Source organism: Panulirus ornatus, chromosome 19, assembly GCF_036320965.1.
Source record: "Panulirus ornatus isolate Po-2019 chromosome 19, ASM3632096v1, whole genome shotgun sequence".
In the NCBI taxonomy this organism is placed as follows: Eukaryota; Metazoa; Arthropoda; class Malacostraca; order Decapoda; family Palinuridae; genus Panulirus; species Panulirus ornatus.
In genome coordinates this window covers 56,480,718-56,501,419 of record NC_092242.1, presented here as the reverse complement: position 1 = coordinate 56,501,419, position 20,702 = coordinate 56,480,718, and the positions used below count along the sequence as shown (strand labels likewise).

At 41.3% G+C, this 20,702-nt stretch overlaps 1 protein-coding gene across 2 annotated transcripts in view; it reads right to left on the bottom strand.

Moving 5' to 3' along the window:
• The window catches only part of LOC139755522 (hemocytin-like), a 420,053-nt gene that overhangs the window by 53,407 nt on the left and 345,944 nt on the right, over positions 1-20,702 (bottom strand). For both annotated transcript variants that reach the window (XM_071673909.1, XM_071673910.1), the window contains 4 exons: positions 17,389-17,569; positions 17,146-17,270; positions 8,097-8,285; positions 7,743-7,962 (listed from right to left, as the gene is read on the bottom strand). In XM_071673909.1, the coding sequence (XP_071530010.1) occupies positions 7,743-7,962; positions 8,097-8,285; positions 17,146-17,270; positions 17,389-17,569 (715 nt within the window). The remainder of the gene's footprint in view (positions 1-7,742; positions 7,963-8,096; positions 8,286-17,145; positions 17,271-17,388; positions 17,570-20,702) is intronic.

The following is a 20,702-nucleotide window of genomic DNA, read 5'->3' as shown; positions in this document are numbered from 1 at the left end:
CTCTCCTGCATTAGCGAGGTAGTGCAAGGAAACAGACAAAAGAACAGCCCAACCCACCCACATACACATGTATATACATACATGGCCACACACGCATGTATACATACCTATACATTTCAATGTATAAATACATATACATACACAGACATATATATATATATATATATATATATCTGGAGAAGGCATATGACAGAGTTGATAGAGATGCTCTGTGGAAGGTATTAAGAATATATGGTGTGGGAGGCAAGTTGTTAGAAGCAGTGAAAAGTTTTTATCGAGGATGTAAGGCATGTGTACGTGTAGGAAGAGAGGAAAGTGATTGGTTCTCAGTGAATGTAGGTTTGCGGCAGGGGTGTGTGATGTCTCCATGGTTGTTTAATTTGTTTACGGATGGGGTTGTTAGGGAGGTGAATGCAAGAGTTTTGGAAAGAGGGGCAAGGATGAAGTCTGTTGGGGATGATAGAGCTTGGGAAGTGAGTCAGTTGTTGTTCGCTGATGATACAGCGCCGCTGGTGACTGATTCATGTGAGAACCTGCAGAAGCTGGTGACTGAGTTTGGTAAAGTGTGTGAAAGAAGAAAGTTAAGAGTAAATGTGAATAAGAGCAAGGTTATTAGGTACAGTAGGGTTGAGGGTCAAGTCAATTGGGAGGTGAGTTTGAATGGAGAAAAACTGGAGGAAGTGAAGTGTTTTAGATATCTGGGAGTGGATCTGGCAGCGGATGGAAACATGGAAGCGGAAGTGGATCATAGGGTGGGGGAGGGGGCGAAAATTCTGGGAGCCTTGAAGAATGTGTGAAGTCGAGAACATTATCTCGGAAAGCAAAAATGGGTATGTTTGAAGTAATAGTGGTTCCAACAATGTTGTATGGTTGCGAGGCGTGGACTATGGATAGAGTTGTGCGCAGGAGGATGGATGTGCTGGAAATGAGATGTTTGAGGACAATGTGTGGTGTGAGGTGGTTTGATCGAGTAAGTAACGTAAGGGTAAGAGAGATGTGTGGAAATAAAAAGAGCGTGGTTGAGAGAGCAGAAGAGGGTGTTTTCAAATGGTTTGGTCACATGGAGAGAATGAGTGAGGAAAGATTGACCAAGAGGATATATGTGTCGGAGGTGGAGGGAACGAGGAGAAGAGGGAGACCAAATTGGAGGTGGAAAGATGGAGTGAAAATGATTTTGTGTGATCGGGGCCTGAACATGCAGGAGGGTGAAAGGAGGGCAAGGAATAGAGTGAATTGGAGTGATGTGGTATACCGGGGTTGACGTGCTGTCAGTGGATTGAATCAAGGCATGTGAAGCGTCTGGGGTAAACCATGGAAAGCTGTGTAGGTATGTATATTTGCGTGTGTGGACGTATGTATATACATGTGCATGGGGGTGGGTTGGGCCATTTCTTTCGTCTGTTTCCTTGCGCTACCTCGCAAACGCGGGAGACAGCGAAAAAAAAAAAAAAATATATTTATTATTTATCTATTTATTTTGCTTTGTCGCTGTCTCCCGCGTTTGCGAGGTAGCGCAAGGAAACAGACGAAAGAAATGGCACAACCCACCCCCATACACAATGTACACATGCACACGCCCACACACGCAAATATACATACCTATACATCTCATTGTACACATATATATACACACACAGACACATACATATATACCCATGCACACAATTCACACTGTCTGCCCCTATTCATTCCCATCGCCACCTCGCCACACATGGAATACCATCCCCCTCCCCCCTCATGTGTCCGAGATAGCACTAGGAAAAGACAACAAAGGCCCCATTCGTTCACACTCAGTCTCCAGCTGTCACGCAATAATGCCCGAAACCACAGCTCCCTTTCCACATCCAGGCCCCACACAACTTTCCATGGTTTACCCCAGACGCTTCACATGCCCTGATTCAATCCACGGACAGCACGTCAACCCCGGTATACTACATCGATCCAATTCACTCTATTCCTTCCCCGCCTTTCACCCTCCTGCATGTTCAGGCCCCGATCAATCAAAATCTTTTTCACTCCATCTTTCCACCTCCAATTTGGTCTCCCTCTTCTCCTCGTTCCCTCCACCTCCGACACATATATCCTCTTGGTCAATCTTTCCTCACTCATTCTCTCCATGTGCCCAAAATATTTCAAAACACCCTCTTCTGCTCTCTCAACCACGCTCTTTTTATTTCCACACATCTCTCTTACCCTTACGTTACTTACTCGATCAAACCACCTCACACGATACACTGTCCTCAAACATCTCATTTCCAGCACATCCACCCTCCTGCGCACAACTCTATCTATAGCCCACGCCTCGCAACCATACAGCATTGTTGGAACCGCTATTCCTTCAAACATACCCATTTTTGCTTTCCGAGATAATGTTCTAGACTTCCACACACACACGCACACACACACACATATATATATATATATATATATTTTCTTTTCTTTTAAACTATTCGCCATTTCCCGCGTTAGCGAGGTAGCATTAAGAACAGAGGACTGGGCCTTTGAGGGAATACCCTCACCTGGCCCAATTCTCTGTTCCTTCTTTTGGAAAATTAAAAAAAAAAAAAAAAACGAGAGGGGAGGATTTCCAGCCCCCCGCTCCCCCCCTTTTAGTCGCCTTCTACGACACGCAGGGAATACGTGGGAAGTATTCTTAATCCCCTATCCCCAGGGATAATATATATATATATATATATATATATATATATATATATATATATATATATATATATATATATATATATATAGAGGTATAAGTTTGTTGAGTATTCCTGGTAAATTATATGGGAGGGTATTGATTGAGAGGGTGAAGGCATGTACAGAGCATCAGATTGGGGAAGAGCAGTGTGGTTTCAGAAGTGGTAGAGGATGTGTGGATCAGGTGTTTGCTTTGAAGAATGTATGTGAGAAATACTTAGAAAAGCAAATGGATTTGTATGTAGCATTTATGGATCTGGAGAAGGCATATGATAGAGTTGATAGAGATGCTCTGTGGAAGGTATTAAGAATATATGGTGTGGGAGGAAAGTTGTTAGAAGCAGTGAAAAGTTTTTATCGAGGCTGTAAGGCATGTGTACGTGTAGGAAGAGAGGAAAGTGATTGGTTCTCAGTGAATGTAGGTTTGCGGCAGGGGTGTGTGATGTCTCCATGGTTGTTTAATTTGTTTATGGATGGGGTTGTTAGGGAGGTAAATGCAAGAGTTTTTGGAAAGAGGGGCAAGTATGAAGTCTGTTGGGGATGAGAGAGCTTGGGAAGTGAGTCAGTTGTTGTTCGCTGATGATACAGCGCTGGTGGCTGATTCATGTGAGAAACTGCAGAAGGTGGTGACTGAGTTTGGTAAAGTGTGTGGAAGAAGAAAGTTAAGAGTAAATGTGAATAAGAGCAAGGTTATTAGGTACAGTAGGGTTGAGGGTCAAGTCAATTGGGAGGTGAGTTTGAATGGAGAAAAACTGGAGGAAGTAAAGTGTTTTAGATATCTGGGAGTGGATCTGGCAGCGGATGGAACCATGGAAGCGAAAGTGGATCATAGGGTGGGGGAGGGGGCGAAAATTCTGGGAGCCTTGAAGAATGTGTGGAAGTCGAGAACATTATCTCGGAAAGTAAAAATGGGTATGTTTGAAGGAATAGTGGTTCCAACAATGTTGTATGGTTGCGAGGCGTGGGCTATGGATAGAGTTGTGCGCAGGAGGATGGATGTGCTGGAAATGAGATGTTTGAGGACAATGTGTGGTGTGAGGTGGTTTGATCGAGTGAGTAACGTAAGGGTAAGAGAGATATGTGGAAATAAAAAGAGCGTGGTTGAGAGAGCAGAAGAGGGTGTTTTGAAGTGGTTTGGGCACATGGAGAGGATGAGTGAGGAAAGATTGACCAAGAGGATATATGTGTCGGAGGTGGAGGGAGCAAGGAGAAGAGGGAGACCAAATTGGAGGTGGAAAGATGGAGTGAAAAAGATTTTGTGTGATCGGGGCCTGAACATGCAGGAGGGTGAAAGGAGGGCAAGGAATAGAGTGAATTGGAGCGATGTGGTATATCGGGGTTGACGTGCTGTCAGTGGATTGAATCAAGGCATGTGAAGCGTCTGGGGTAAACCATGGAAAGCTGTGTAGGTATGTGTATTTGCGTGTGTGGACGTGTGTATATGCAAGTGTATGGGGGGGGGTTGGGCCATTTCTTTCGTCTGTTTCCTTGCGCTACCTCGCAAACGCGGGAGACAGCGACAAAGTATAAAAAAAAAAAATATATATATATATATATATATATATATATATATATATATATATATATATATATATATATATATATATATACATATATATATATTCCCTAGGGATAGGGGAGAAAGAATACTTCCCACGTATTCCCTTCGTGTCGTAGAAGGCGACTAAAAGGGAAGGGAGTAGGGGGCTGGAAATCCTCCCCTCTCTCTCTCTTTTTTTTTTTTTTTTCCAAACTAAGGAACAGAGAAGGGGGCTGGATGAGGATGTTTCCTCAGAGGCCCAGTCCTCTGTTCTTAACGCTACCTCGCTGACGCGGGAAATGGCGAATAGTATGAAAGAAAAGATATATATATACACACATGCACATATTCATACTTGCTGCCTTTATTCATTCCTGTTGCCACCCCACCACATATGAAATAGCATCCCCCCATCCCCACTGTGACGTAGCGCTAGGAAAAGAAAAAAGGCCACATTTGTTCATACTCAGTCTCCAGCTATCATGTGTAATGCACCGAAACCTCAGCTCCCTTTCCACATCCAGGCCCCACAAAACGTTCCATGGTTTACCTCAGATGCTTCATATGTCCTGGTTCAACCAACTGACAGCACATCGACTCTGGTATACGACATTGTTCCAATTCACTCAATTCCTTACACGCCTTTCACCCTCCTCTATGTTCAGTCCCCAATCACTCAAAATCTTTTTTACTCCAACTTTCCACCTCCAATTTGGTCTCCCACTTCTCCTCGTTCCCTCCATCTCTGACACATATATCCTCTTTGTCGATCTTTCCTCACTCATTCTCTCTATGTGACCAAACCATTTCAACACACCCTCTTCTGCTCTCTCGACCACACTTGTTGTATTACCACGTATCTCTCTTATCCTTTTATTACTTACTCGATCAAACCACCTCATACCACATATTGTCCTCAAATGTCTCATTTCCAACACACCTACCCTCCTCCACACAACCCTATCTATAGAGCCCATGCCTCACAACCATATAACATAGTTGGAACTACTATTCCTTCAAACATACCCATTTTTGCTCTCCGATATAATGTTCTCCCATTCTTCACATTCATCAACGCTCCCAGAACCTTCACCCCCTCCCCCACCCTGTGACTCACTTCTGCTTCCATGGGGATGGGGAGAAAGAATACTTCCCACATATTCCGTGCGCGTTGTAGAAGGCGACTAAAAGGGGAGGGAGCAGGGGGCTGGAAATCCTTACCTCCCGTTTTGTAATTTTCCAAAAGAAGGAACGGAGAAGGGGGCCAGATGAGGATACTCCCTCTAAGGCTAAGTCCTCTGTTCTTAATGCTATCTCACTAATGTGGGAAGTGGCAAATGTGTATGAAAAAATAAATATAAATATATGTCCATGACAATATGTGGTGTGAGGTGGTTTGATCGAGTGAGTAATAATAGGGTAGGAGAGATGTGTGGTAATAAAAAGAGTGTGGTTGAGAGGGCAGAAGAAGCAGTTTTGAAATGGTTCGGTCACATGGAGAAAATGAGTGAGGAAAGATTGACCAAGAGGATATATGTGTCAGAGGTGGAGGGAATGAGGAGAAGTGGGAGACCAAATTGGAGGTGGAAAGATGGAGTGAAAAAGATTTTGAGTGATAGGGGCCTGAACATGCAGGAGGGTGAAAGGCATGCAAGGAATAGAGTGAATTGGAACGATATAGTATACAGGGGTCGATGTGCTGTCAATGGATTGAACCAGGGCATGTGAAGTGTCTAGGGTAAACCATGGAAAGTTCTGTGGGGCCTGGATGTGGAAAGGGAGCTGTGCTTTTGGTGCATTATTACATGACAGCTAGAGACAGTGTGAACGAATGTGGCCGTTGTTCTCTTTTCCTAGCGCTACCTCGCACACGTGAGGGGGGAGGGTTGTTATTTCATGTGTGGCGAGGTGGCAATGGGAATAAATAAAGGCAGACAATATGAATTATGTACATGTGTATATATGTATATGTCTGTGTGTGTATATATATGTATACGTTGAGATGTATAGGCATGTATATTTGTGTGTGTGGACGTGTATGTATATACATGTGTATGTGGGTGGGTTGGGCCATTCTTTTGTCTGTTTCCTTGTGCTACCTTGCTAATGCGGGAGACAGCGACAAAGCAAAATAAATAAACAAAATATATATGTCCTAGCTTATGCTAGGACTCAATCCCTTAACCAACTCCAAAGGGAGGAGGAAAAGCTGGTTTGACAGTGGAATGATCTCCACCATGAAAATTCAAACCTATGCATTTGTTTATGGGTGGCCCATGAATGCCTCACAGTCAACAATGCCAAATATTGCACCATGGATGTCCATTAATTTTCCTGTGTCTTGTATATAATCCGCATTTTTATCTGAATGATTTGCTCCTTCTTTAGTTTTCCAAACAATGCTCCATATTCTCAACTAATTCTCCTGTTGCTGACTCTGTGAAGACTTTTCTACAGCTTCATCAATATGTTACTCTACCTATCTGATTCAGAATCCTTAGACTTGTCTTACTTCATTCAACCCTGTACTGTAGCTTTCCTTCTCAGCCCATAACTATCTATGAGATCCTGACCCTCGTCCTTCATTGTTCTTTCTCATGTGAATGCTGTAGCCCGCTTTCCTGATTTACCGTCTGTCTTCCCTAGGAAAACCCCATATTCATTCATACCCATGCTGAAAGCACACTTAAATTTGTGTATTCATAGTTAGGCTCCATTACAGACTTTTTCAATTTTTAATTTTCTGCAAATGTTTTTTGTCACTATGCATGATCTTCAGTAATATACAATAATTTTTTGACCATTTTTTCAAGTAGATACATTCTAAACACAAACACTTTTACTATAACCATAACAGAGGAGTTTCCAGCTATCACATTCCTAATCTACTTTCTTGTATGCTAATTCTCACTTGGAAAGTGCACAAAATTACTTAAGATCTTGACAGTATCAATTAGCTTAGCCTGCTTCCTAGTTTCCAGAGCTTTGTTTTCCTTGTTTCAGACCTGTGAATCATTTATTCCCTTGATTTTTTTCACTATTCATGATGATTTAATGGAATTAGTGCTTTAGGTAGGGGAAGGCTGTTAGGAGTTAAGCTTACAAGGACAAACCCTGTTTAGTTTAACTAACAAATATTGTTCTGGCTCTGATTCACAGTACTCTATTCATTTGGCAAAAAGCCTTTACAGCATTCACAAAATGACTAGGGTAAATAAATCAAATGACCTGTGCTTCAAATATCAAATACAAATAATCCTAGGTTTGATGCAAAAGCTGGTGGTCAATGTAACCCAACAATTAGGGATAATAAATTAGTCCGACCATCTACAATCTCTTCTTAAAACTGCCCTCCTCACTATGTCTCTGTGCCAGCATTAATGCCTTGAATTACAAATCATCACTTTCTTTAGTAATTGTATGTTACATTTCATAGAAAGTTTAGCACAATTTGGAATGGTAAAATGGGTAACGGAATACATGCAGATGAATTAATGTACTGTACCTGGCTCAAGATCTTCATCCTTGGGAATGGCAGGGTCAGGACAATCTTCTGGCTCCAAACAGATGCAGGCATACTGAGGGCATATACCTGGTGCCTTGATAAGCTTCATCTGCTGCCCATACCCACACTCACCCTTTTGTTCAACTGGTGGACAGTATTCTAAAGGTGCCACTTCACACTTCTTCTTTGGTCCAGAACAAATATTCTCTGATCCAGGAACCTATCAAGCAGTGGTAATGTGATGAGTGAATTAAGTCTATATATAAATATCCATTATTTCAAATCTTTGTTACAATCCTAAATGCCAGCACATGTTGCTGTTCAGCTGATGGGTCTTTTGATAATGCCACTAACCTCAACCAAGATGAATCCATCACCACATATGGGATCCACAGAACACGATGTGGTGTTGCACGCGATGCCAGTATCAGTACACTTACATGAGGTACACGCATCAGTCTGCCACACATCACCTATATGATGACCCTCTATGTCGCAGGTCTTGCAGAAGCTTGCATTCATACAAGTTCCTTTATCCAATACCTGAAGTACATATTTAGTATAACTAGTAACTTTTTGATGAATAGTACTCATTACTTATCATTAATTTTTGAGAATAAAGGCAGTGCATAAACAAAATACAGTAACAAATTGTTAGTTTTCTGTTGAGACTACACTTCTACATGTGACAATAGATACTTAAAAGATAAATGCCTACAATCCTGAATGGATAAAGTGGATAAATACTGACACAGCAAGTCTAACTACAATAAGAAAGTTTCAGCAACCACCAAAACCAATCTTCAGGGAATAAGCTAGTCAGCCAATAAAAACATGAAACAGCTATGAATTCACTATCTGTCCAATCAGGAATGACTAGCTTTCACGTGTATGAATCAAATTGACAAAATCAGAACTGATCAGTTATTTTAAAAAGGCAAAGTTCAAATACCTAAAAGACAGAACAAACTCAGTAAGAAACATGTCAGAAAATATGAAGTACAGTTTGAGTATCCCTTATCTGAAATGCCTGGAACCAGAAGTGTTTCGGATTTTGAAATAATTGTTAAACATAATGAGATATATGGAAAACAGGATGATATGGAAACAAATGGGTTAGAGCTGAGACATACCTCAGTGTTTCAACCGTTCAACAGCCTTCCTCAGGAGATACTGACACCAGCATTCTGTGGGACCATATTCCCCAGCAAGTGTGAGAGCATATCTAGAGGAAAGGACTAAGAACAACATTAACATAAGGTTTGAGTTCACATCAGGCAGCAATCCAATCAGAGAGCAACACGCCAAGGTGTCCAACTGGGTGACCATCACTTGCTGGGGAATATGGTCCCACCAAATGCTGGTATCAGTATCTCTTGAGGAAGACTGTTGAGCAGTTGAAACATTGAGGTATGTCTAAGCTCTAATCCATTTGTTTCCATACCATCCTGTTTTCCACATTTGTCATCATGGATAATAGATAATAAGATGTCTTGGGGATGGAACCCAAGTCTAAACACAAAATCCATTTATGTCTCATATACAACTTATATACTTAGCCTGAAGGTAAAGTATACAATATTCTTAATAATTATATGCATGAAATAAAGTCTGTGTAATACTGAACCATCAGAAAGCAAAGGTGCTACAACATCAGCCGCCCATGTGGACAATCTGTGGTTGTTTGGCATCACCTTCATTCCTGACTCTAAATCTATATGCTACTGGCTAGCAATCATTTTCTTACACTTATTCACACAAAGCAGAGGATATGCAAAAATAGTGAGTAAAGCATGTAGGTCTGGTGGTGATGATGGTTTGTTACAAACTGGTGCCAACACAGCAGCAGAGCCCAGCATGGGCAAGCAAGGTCGGGGTGGAATTTTCCAATTGTATCGTCATGTTGCTGCTTAAAAAGTTTTGGATTTTAGAGCATTTCGGATTTCTGGATTAGGGAAGCTCAATCTGTAGTTGTCATATAGTTAAATCCCTGCAAAGAGAGATGGAAAAAAAGCCATACATGCATTCCCTACAAGTCATAGAAGGTAACAAGAAGGGATGGGTGCAATGGGTTGGAAACCATTCACTCTCTGTATCTCAAGCTATAGAGAAGAAGGACCAACATAAGGGTTGTTCATTCTCCTTAATGGCTTGGTTGGGGCATCAGAATGCTTGTGGATGTAACCAGGATGAGAAGAAGGGAGAGAAGGTAGTCTGTCATGGAACACAAACTAGGATGTTCTTGCTCCAAGTGGATCTAAGCTCAAGGGGAAAGGGGAATAATGGATTGGTAATGTCCTAATTGTAAAGTAGGGTGAGTGTAAGGCCAAGATCAAAAGGGAGGGGTGTTCTTAAGCTGAAGGAGTTGTGGGAATGTGTAAAGAGAGTAGGGAAGTGAGTTCCAGATTAGTGTAGTTAAAATGAAAGTGGATGAAGAGAGGTGGGTGACTGTTAGTGCTTATGCTCTGACAGTGAGTAAAATGAAGAAGGAAGGCAAGGTTTCTGGGAAGAGCTGAGAGAGTGTGTCATAATTTTCATGTGAAGGATAGTGTATTAGTGATGGGTTATTCAAGCAATAGAGTGGGTAATGTGGATATTAGGGTATAATTGGGGGGCACAAGGCACCCAGGATGAATGAAAATGGTGAGCGGCTTGCAAAGCTGTGTGATGAAAATGGAATAAAAAAAGGAATATACAAAAGGCAAATTTTCATTCATTATCATACATAATCACGGTTTCCTGCATCATCGAGGTAGCACCAGGAAACAGACGAAGAATGGGCCATCCACTCATACACACACATATTTTTTTTTTTTTTTTGCTTTGTCACTGTCTCCCGCGTTTGCGAGGTAGCGCAAGGAAACAGACGAAAGAAATGGCTCAACCCACCCCCATACACATGTATATACATACAAGTCCACACACGCAAATATACATACCTACACAGCTTTCCATGGTTTACCCCAGACGCTTCACATGCCCTGATTCAATCCACTGACAGCACGTCAACCCTGGTATACCACATCGATCCAATTCACTCTATTCCTTGCCCTCCTTTCACCTCCTGCATGTTCAGGCCCCGATCACACAAAATCTTTTTCACTCCATCTTTCCACCTCCAATTTGGTCTCCCACTTCTCCTTGTTCCCTCCACCTCCGACACATATATCCTCTTGGTCAATCTTTCCTCACTCATTCTCTCCATGTGCCCAAACCATTTCAAAACACCCTCTTCTGCTCTCTCAACCACGCTCTTTTTATTTCCACACATCTCTTTTACCCTTACGTTAATTACTCGATCAAACCACCTCACACCACACACTGTCCTCAAACATCTCATTTCCAGCACATCCACCCTCCTGCGTACAACTCTATCAATAACCCAAGCCTCGCAACCATACAACATTGTTGGAACCACTATTCCTTCAAACATACCTATTTTTGCTTTCCGAGATAATGTTCTCGACTTCCACACATTCTTCAAGGCTCCCAGGATTCCCCCCCCCCCCCCCCCCATGATCCACTTCCGCTTCCATGGTTCCATCCGCTGCCAGATCCACTCTCAGATATCTAAAACACTTCATTCCTCCAGTTTTTCTCCATTCAAACTTACCTCCCAATTGACTTGACCCTCAACCCTACTGTACCTAATAACCTTGCTCTTATTCACATTTACTCTTAACTTTCTTCTTTCACACACTTTACCAAACTCAGTCACCAGCTTCTGCAGTTTCTCACATGAATCAGCCACCAGTGCTGTATCATCAGCGAACAACAACTGACTCACTTCCTAAGCTCTCTCATCCCCAACAGACTTCATACTTGCCCCTCTTTCCAAAACTCTTGCATTCACCTCCCTAACAACCCCATCCATAAACAAATTAAACAACCATGGAGACATCACACACCCCTGCCACAAACCTACATTCACTGAGAACCAATCACTTTCCTCTCTTCCTACACGTACACATGCCTTACATCCTCGATAAAAACTTTTCACTGCTTCTAACAACTTGCCTCCCACACCATACATTCTTAATACCTTCCACAGAGCATCTCTATCAACTCTATCATATGCCTTCTCCAGATCCATAAATGCTACATACAAATCCATTTGCTTTTCTAAGTATTTCTCACATACATTCTTCAAAGCAAACACCTGATCCACACATCCTCTACCACTTCTGAAACCACACTGCTCTTCCCCAATCTGATGCTCCGTACATGCCATCACCCTCTCAATCAATACCCTCCCATATAATTTACCAGGAATACTCAACAAACTTATACCTCTGAAATTTGAGCACTCACTCTTATCCCCTTTGCCTTTGTACAAAGGCACTATGCACGCATTCCGCCAATCCTCAGGCACCTCACCATGAGTCATACATACATTAAATAACCTTACCAACCAGTCAATAATACAGTCACACCCTTTTTAAATAAATTCCACTGCAATACCATCCAAACCTGCTGCCTTGCCGGCTTTCATCTTCCGCAAAGCTTTTACTACCTCTTCTCTGTTTACCAAATCATTTTCCCTAACCCTCTCACTTTGCACACCACCTCGACCAAAACACCCTATATCTGCCACTCTATCATCAAACACATTCAACAAACTTTCAAAATACTCACTCCATCTCCTTCTCACATCACCACTACTTGTTATCACCTCCCCATTTGCGCCCTTCACTGAAGTTCCCATTTGCTCCCTTGTCTTATGCACTTTATTTATCTCCTTCCAGAACATCTTTTTATTCTCCCTAAAATTTATTGATACTCTCTCACCCCAACTCTCATTTGCCCTCTTTTTCACCTCTTGCACCTTTCTCTTGACCTCCTGTCTCTTTCTTTTATACATCTCCCACTCAATTGCATTTTTTCCCTGCAAAAATCGTCCAGATGCCTCTCTCTTCTCTTTCACTAATAATCTTACTTCTTCATCCCACCACTCACTACCCTTTCTAATCAACCCACCTCCCACTCTTCTCATGCCACAAGCATCTTTTGCGCAATCCATCACTGATTCCCTAAATACATCCCATTCCTCCCCCACTCCCCTTACTTCCATTGTTCTCACCTTTTTCCATTCTGTACTCAGTCTCTCCTGGTACTTCCTCACACAAGTCTCCTTCCCAAGCTCACTTGCTCTCACCACCCTCTTCACCCCAAAATTCACTCTTCTTTTCTGAAAACCCATACAAATCCTCACCTTAGCCTCCACAAGATAATGATCAGACATCCCTCCAGTTGCACCTCTCAGCACATTAACATCCAAAAGTCTCTCTTTCGCGAGCCTGTCAATTAACACGTAATCCAATAACGCTCTCTGGCCATCTCTCCTACTTACATACATATACTTATCGATATCTCGCTTTTTAAACCAGGTATTCCCAATCACCAGTCCTTTTTTAGCACATAAATCTACAAGCTCTTCACCATTTCCATTTACAACACTGAACACCCCATGTATACCAATCATTCCCTCAACTGCCACATTACTCACCTTTGCATTCAAATCACCCATCACTATAACCCGGTCACGTGCATCAAAACCACTAACACACTCATTCAGCTGCTCCCAAAACACTTGCCTCTCATGATCTTTCTTGTCATGCCCAGGTGCATGTGCACCAATAATCACCCATCTCTCTCCATCAACTTTCAGTTTTACCCATATTAATCAAGAATTTACTTTCTTACATTCTATCACATACCCCCACAACTCCTGTTTCAGGAGTACTGCTACTCCTTCCCTTGCTCTTGTCCTCTCACTAACCCCTGACTTTACTCCCAAGACATTCCCAAACCACTCTTCCCCTTTACCCTTGAGCTTCGTTTCACTCAGAGCCAAAACATCCAGGTTCCTTTCCTCAAACATATTACCTATCTCTCCCTTTTTCACATCTTGGTTACATCCACACACATTTAGACACCCCAGTCTGAGCCTTCGAGGAGGATGAGCACTCCCTGCGTGACTCCTTCTGTTTCCCATTTTAGAAAGTTAAAAATAATACAAGGAGGGGAGGATTTCTGGCCCCCCGCTCCCGTCCCCTCTAGTCGCCTTCTACGACAAGCGAGGAATGCGTGGGAAGTATTCTTTCACCCCTATCCCCAGGGATAATATACATATATATGCATATATATATATATATATATATATATATATATATATATATATATATATATATATATATATATATACACATACATACGCACATATGCACACATACACACATATACATATATATACATATGAAAAAATGTAAGAAATAATTTAGAAAACTGAAACTTCTAGCTTGAAATGAAATGAAAAAAATGAGTGTTACATAATGGTTCAACCTCTGGCTATGGAAAAGGGAAATGTATAATTTATTTACACAAACGACAATAGTAGTTTTCATCAATTTAACCACTGTATCATACTGCCTGGTCCACTTCTCTTATCATGAAACAGGAATATTGGCTTATGATGTTTCTCAATTTTCTTCATTACACAAAGTACAACCATATCTTGGATACATGAGGGTAGGTAGTTGGTCATCCACCATAATAAAGCCTTGACAGACCAAAAATTTATCTGGACCTCAACTTTTCCAGTACATTTATGAAAAACACCTTTTTGCTTTCCATCTCTATCACTTTGAAAAAAAAGAATAAGCTTCAATGTCTAAGCTACATTTTTTTCCAATTTCACATATATATATTCTATTTATCTATTTATTATACTTTGTCGCTGTCTCCCGCATTAGTGAGATAGCGCAAGGAAACAGATGAAAGAATGGCCCAACCCACCCACATACACATGTATATACATACATGTCCAGACACAGCACATATACATATCTATACATCTCAATGTATACATACATATACAAACACACAGACATATACATATATACACATGTAAATAATTCATGCTGTCTGCCCTTATTCATTCCTGTCACCACCCCACCACACATGAAAATGAAAACCCCCTCCCCATGCATGTAGCGCTAGGAAAAGACAACAAAGGCCACATTTGTTCACACTCAGTCTCTAGCTGTCATATATAATGCACTGAAACCACAGCTCCCTTTCCACATCCAGGCCCCACAAAACTTTCCATTGTTAACCCCAGATGCTTCACACGCCCTGGTTCAACCCACTGACAGTACATCAACCCCGGTAAACCACATCGTCCCAATTCCCTCTATTCCTTGCATGCCTTTCACCCTCCTGCATGTTCAAGCCCCGATCACTCAAAATCTTTTTCACTCCATCTTTCCACCTTCAATTTGGTCTCCCACTTCTCCTCGTTCCCTCCACCTCTGACACATATATCCTCTTGGTCAATATTTCCTCCCTCATTCTCTCCATGTGACCAAACCACTTCAAAACACCCCCTTCTGCTCTCTCAACCATACTCTTTTTATTACCACACATCTCTCTTACCCTATTATTACTTACTCGATCAAACCACCTCACACCACATATTGTCCTCAAACATCTCACTTCCAGCACATCCACCCTCCTCCACACAACTCTATCTATAGCCCACGCCTCGCAACCATATAACTTTGTTGGAACCACTATTCCTTCAAACATACCCATTTCTGCTTTCCAAGATAACATTCTCGACTTCCACACATTTTTCAATGCTCCCAGAACTTCGCTTCTAAACTTAAAGATACACAGGAAAAATATCACTGCCATTAAAAACTGAGTTCAATTACATTGGTATCCTATAAGGATGTCTCCATGTTGCATCTATTCCTGATGTATGGAGATGACTTAAGTTATACCTAAATTCATTCATGGAGTGTCCTTAACTTATTGAAGAAATTCACTCCTTCAGTCAACACCTGACAAACATAACTTCACTACACCCTTGAAAAAAATTTAATTCACTTAAACCCCAACAAAAACATTATCACTTCACTCTTTGTAAACACATCGCTGCTCCCTCAATACTGCTGGAATTCATACTGACCCTTGTGGGGAAAAGTCAAACACATCTTAACTATACAAATATCTTCACTATGCCCCTGACATCACTGGCTTTGACTTGATCCTTACATATGACATCAATGACCATCTTCACTAACCCTTGGCATCAACTGGTCTTTGATCTGACACTTGAGGGTGAGGTCAAAGACCAGAATAAGAGTACTGATTCATGTAGAGAAATTTAAGAAAAATGAAAATATTGCATAGGAAACAACAATATCTGTGAGTGAATGCAGCCTGTCCCATTCTGCATGTTCATAATGCAGATGCCACCAAACACAACTTTGCTGAACCCTCAATAAATCTAAATCCATTTCACCATCAACAGCATATTCACTTCACTCTTGACAAATGCATAGATTTACTTCAAGATTAAGAAATATATCTTCACCACTCCCATGACAAACAAGTCTTCATTTCAACTTTAACTAAAAAAATCATTATCATTACAACCAAACATGACTTTGCTGAAATTAAGAAATATATCTTCGCCGCACCCAAGACAAACAAATTTTCATTTCAACCTTGACTAACAAAATTATCATCATCATACCCTATCTTCACACCACCCTCATCTTCCCTACATCACATCTTCAGTGCATACACAACATCATTGGCCTTTGACCTGCAGCAAAAGTATCTTCACAAGACTATTAACACCACTGGTCTATGACCTGACCCTTAGTGGCCTTTGACCTGAACCTTATGGGTTTATTAAAGGACCACTCTGTGTCCTTATCTTCATTACACCTTTGAATTCACTGGCCTTTGTCATGACCCCTATGGGTCAGGTCAAATGCATCTTTAGTAAAACAGGGTCAAGGTGCTTATTGATGAAAAAATAAGAGAAATATGAGTAACAAAACAGGTGGTACATTTCCCTGCTACAAAAAAGACATAATGAGGAATATCTGGGACTGGAATGCAAACTTTGAACCACATGCACTTGTCAACTGTGACTCAACATGCCTAGATACCTGAGATTATATTAGTAAAAAAAAAAATAAATCTGGGCAATCCAATGCGCCTTGCTATTATTGTGTAAAATCTTCATTACAGATATATAGCATGCAGCAATACAATGCCAAAATATACCAATCCAAGCCAATTGATTTGGTGTGGCTGTAAGCTAGATTCTCTTCTAACAGTTGGCCAATGCCCAGGCCATGAGTTGATTACAGCTCAGAAACACTGACTAGAAATTTTGTTTTGCTTTGCTGTGACCGGCTGGCTTACAGATGATGATTATTGCAAAATGCTGATGTTTTGTTGGGGTTCTTTGAATTCACATGTTTGCGTTTACCAGTTTTGACTTGACCAGTCTGAAAGTATGACTTTTATGCTTTGTTTGTGAAAAAGAAAAACTTTTTTTTTGTCTTAGTTTGAAAAAGTTAGGAGCATAAAAGAAACTTACCATACCATCAGGACAGAAGCAGCCATCAACAGAGGACATTGGGCAAGCATCAGGATTGGTTTTAAGCTCTTCATAGTTATCACAGGTATGAACACAGCCTGATACACATGCATGATACTCCTGACCTGCAAAGATCTCTTAGCTTTTTACAATTTTCAAACATATATCTGAATAACACTACAGTTAACATTTCATTTATTGGAAATAAACAAAAACTGCAAAATTTTCTGAAGTATGACATACCTCCAGAACAGGTCTTTGGGCAGAGTTCTTCAGAACGCCAATCCAAACAGATGTCAAGATCAGCACAGCGTCTAGCATAGGCTTCAATACTGTGACATGCTGATACAAGGGGTTCATCACTATGACAAGCATCAAGTTGACATGAAGATACATAGGCTGCAGGATCCTCAACAGGGTGGCACTTGAAAAAATTAAAGATATTTCAATAAAAAGATGTGACTGACCAAATTAGGGGCTTCTAGTGACCTTTTAAAATATCAACATGTACAAAGAATCATTTAAGTACTGTATGAGTATTTCATGAAAAGAATACTATGTGCTTGTTTGTGTGTGTATTATAGGTAGACCGTAAACAATCCAGAACTTTCAGAAAATCAGAAAAGTTTTAAACTTTCACCTTTTTGATTTTTGCATCAGTTCTATCATTCCTATTCAGTTAAAAGTACCTCCTGTATCAGAGAAATTAAACTCCAATATGAATGTTGTATTCATATTTTTATTTATTATACTTTGTCGCTGTCTCCCGCGTTTGCGAGGTAGCGCAAGGAAACAGACGAAAGAAATGGCCCAACCCCCCCATACACATGTATATACATACGCCCACACACGCAAATATACATACCTACACAGCTTTCCATGGTTTACCCCAGACGCTTCACATGCCTTGATTCAATCCACTGACAGCACGTCAACCCCGGTATACCACATCGCTCCAATTCACTCTATTCCTTGCCCTCCTTTCACCCTCCTGCATGTTCAGGCCCCGATCACACAAAATCTTTTTCACTCCATCTTTCCACCTCCAATTTGGTCTCCCTCTTCTCCTTGTTCCCTCCACCTCCGACACATATATCCTCTTGGTCAATCTTTCCTCACTCATCCTCTCCATGTGCCCAAACCACTTCAAAACACCCTCTTCTGCTCTCTCAACCACGCTCTTTTTATTTCCACACATCTCTCTTACCCTTACGTTGCTCACTCGATCAAACCACCTCACACCACACATTGTCCTCAAACATCTCATTTCCAGCACATCCATCCTCCTGCGCACAACTCTATCCATAGCCCACGCCTCGCAACCATACAACATTGTTGGAACCACTATTCCTTCAAACATACCCATTTTTGCTTTCCGAGATAATGTTCTCGACTTCCACACATTCTTCAAGGCCCCCAGGATTTTCGCCCCCTCCCCCACCCTATGATCCACCTCCGCTTCCATGGTTCCATCCGCTGCCAGATCCACTCCCAGATATCTAAAACACTTCACTTCCTCCAGTTTTTCTCCATTCAAACTCACCTCCCAATTGACTTGACCCTCAACCCTACTGTACCTAATAACCTTGCTCTTATTCACATTTACTCAACTTTCTTCTTCCACACACTTTTCCAAACTCAGTCACCAGCTTCTGCAGTTTCTCACATGAATCAGCCACCAGCGCTGTATCATCAGCGAACAACAACTGACTCACTTCCCAAGCTCTCTCATCCCCAACAGACTTCATACTTGCCCCTCTTTCCAAAACTCTTGCATTTACCTCCCTAACAACCCCATCCACAAACAAATTAAACAACCATGGAGACATCACACACCCCTGCCGCAAACCTACATTCACTGAGAACCAATCACTTTCCTCTCTTCCTACACGTACACATGCCTTACATCCTCGATAAAAACTTTTCACTGCTTCTAACAACTTTCCTCCCACACCATATATTCTTAATACCTTCCACAGAGCATCTCTATCAACTCTATCATATGCCTTCTCCAGATCCATAAATGCTACATACAAATCCATTTGCTTTTCTAAGCATGTTGTACCAAGCTTTATTTGTGGTAAGCAGCTAAAAAAGCTCAAATCCCTTTTCCATGATACTACTTAGCCAGACTATTTTTGAAAGCCCTCAATGCACATCATTGCTAACTTCTACAATGGATGAAATAAGTCCTGTTGTGCCTGTGCCACTCTCCCACTTCTCTTTAAATGCCAACCTCTCCTTTAGTCTATATAACATATGGGAGCTTAATAAGAAAGAATATTAGGTAAATACTGTACAATAATACTAGTATGTGCTTACAATTTTTTCATGCCTGTTCACTTTTTCTTGCATTAATAAGGAAGTGCCAGAAACAGATGAAGAAAAGGCCCCATTCATTCACGTCCATTCTCTGGCTGAAACATGTAATGTACTGAAATCACAGCTCCCTATCTAAAACCATGATCCCCAGACCTTTTTGTGGTTTCTCTATGTTGCTTCACTTGCCCAGGTTCAGACCATTGACAACATGTCCACCCTTTTATAACACACTGTTTCAATTCAATCCATCCAGTGAACCTTTCACTCTCCTGCAGATCCTAAGCACTCAAAATCTTATTCAATCTATCCGTCCATCTCCAATTCAGTCTCTCCCTTCTCCTCGTCTCTTCCAATTCTGATGCACATATCCTCTTTGTCAACCTCTCCTCTCATTCTCTCCAATTTCAGCACACCCTCTTTAGCTCTCTAGACCATACTCTTCTAATTCCTACACCTCTCTCTAATCCTGTCATTACTTACTTGATCAACCCTCCTCACACCACATATTGTCCTCGAACATTTCATTTCCAACACATTCACCTTCTTCCTTACATTTTTGTTTATAGTTCATGCCTCACATCCATACAATACCATCAGGAATACTATACCTTCAAACATACCCATTTTCTCCTCAAATAGTGACCTCTCTTTCCATATATTCCTCGTAGCTCCTAGAACCTTTGCCTGCTCACCCATCCTTTAGCTCACCACAGCTTCCATGGTTCCATTCGATGCCATGTACACTTCCAGGTATCTAAAACATTTCAATTCCTCCAAGTTCTCACATTCAAACTCACACCTCAACTAACCTGTTTCTTGCATTGCTAAACCTAATAATCTTGCTTTTATCCACAATCACTCTCAGGTTTCTACTTTTGCAAACTGTAAAACTCAGACACCAACTTCTGCAGTTTCTCACTTGAATCTGCCACCAGTGTCACAAGATCAAAAAACAATGACTGATTCACATTCCAGATCTCCTCACCCCCAACAGACTGAATAACTGCCCTTCTTTCCAAGACCCTTGCATTTACCTCTCTCATCATTTCATCGATAAACAGAGGAAACAGCCATGGTGACATCACACACCCCTACTGCAGACCCATCTTCATCTGCAACCACTCATCCTTCACTCAACCTATTCACACACACATCTTACCTATCATAAAAACTCCTCACTGATTCTAATAGCTTTGATGCCACAATATAAATGTGTAAAACCTTTCGCAAAGTAT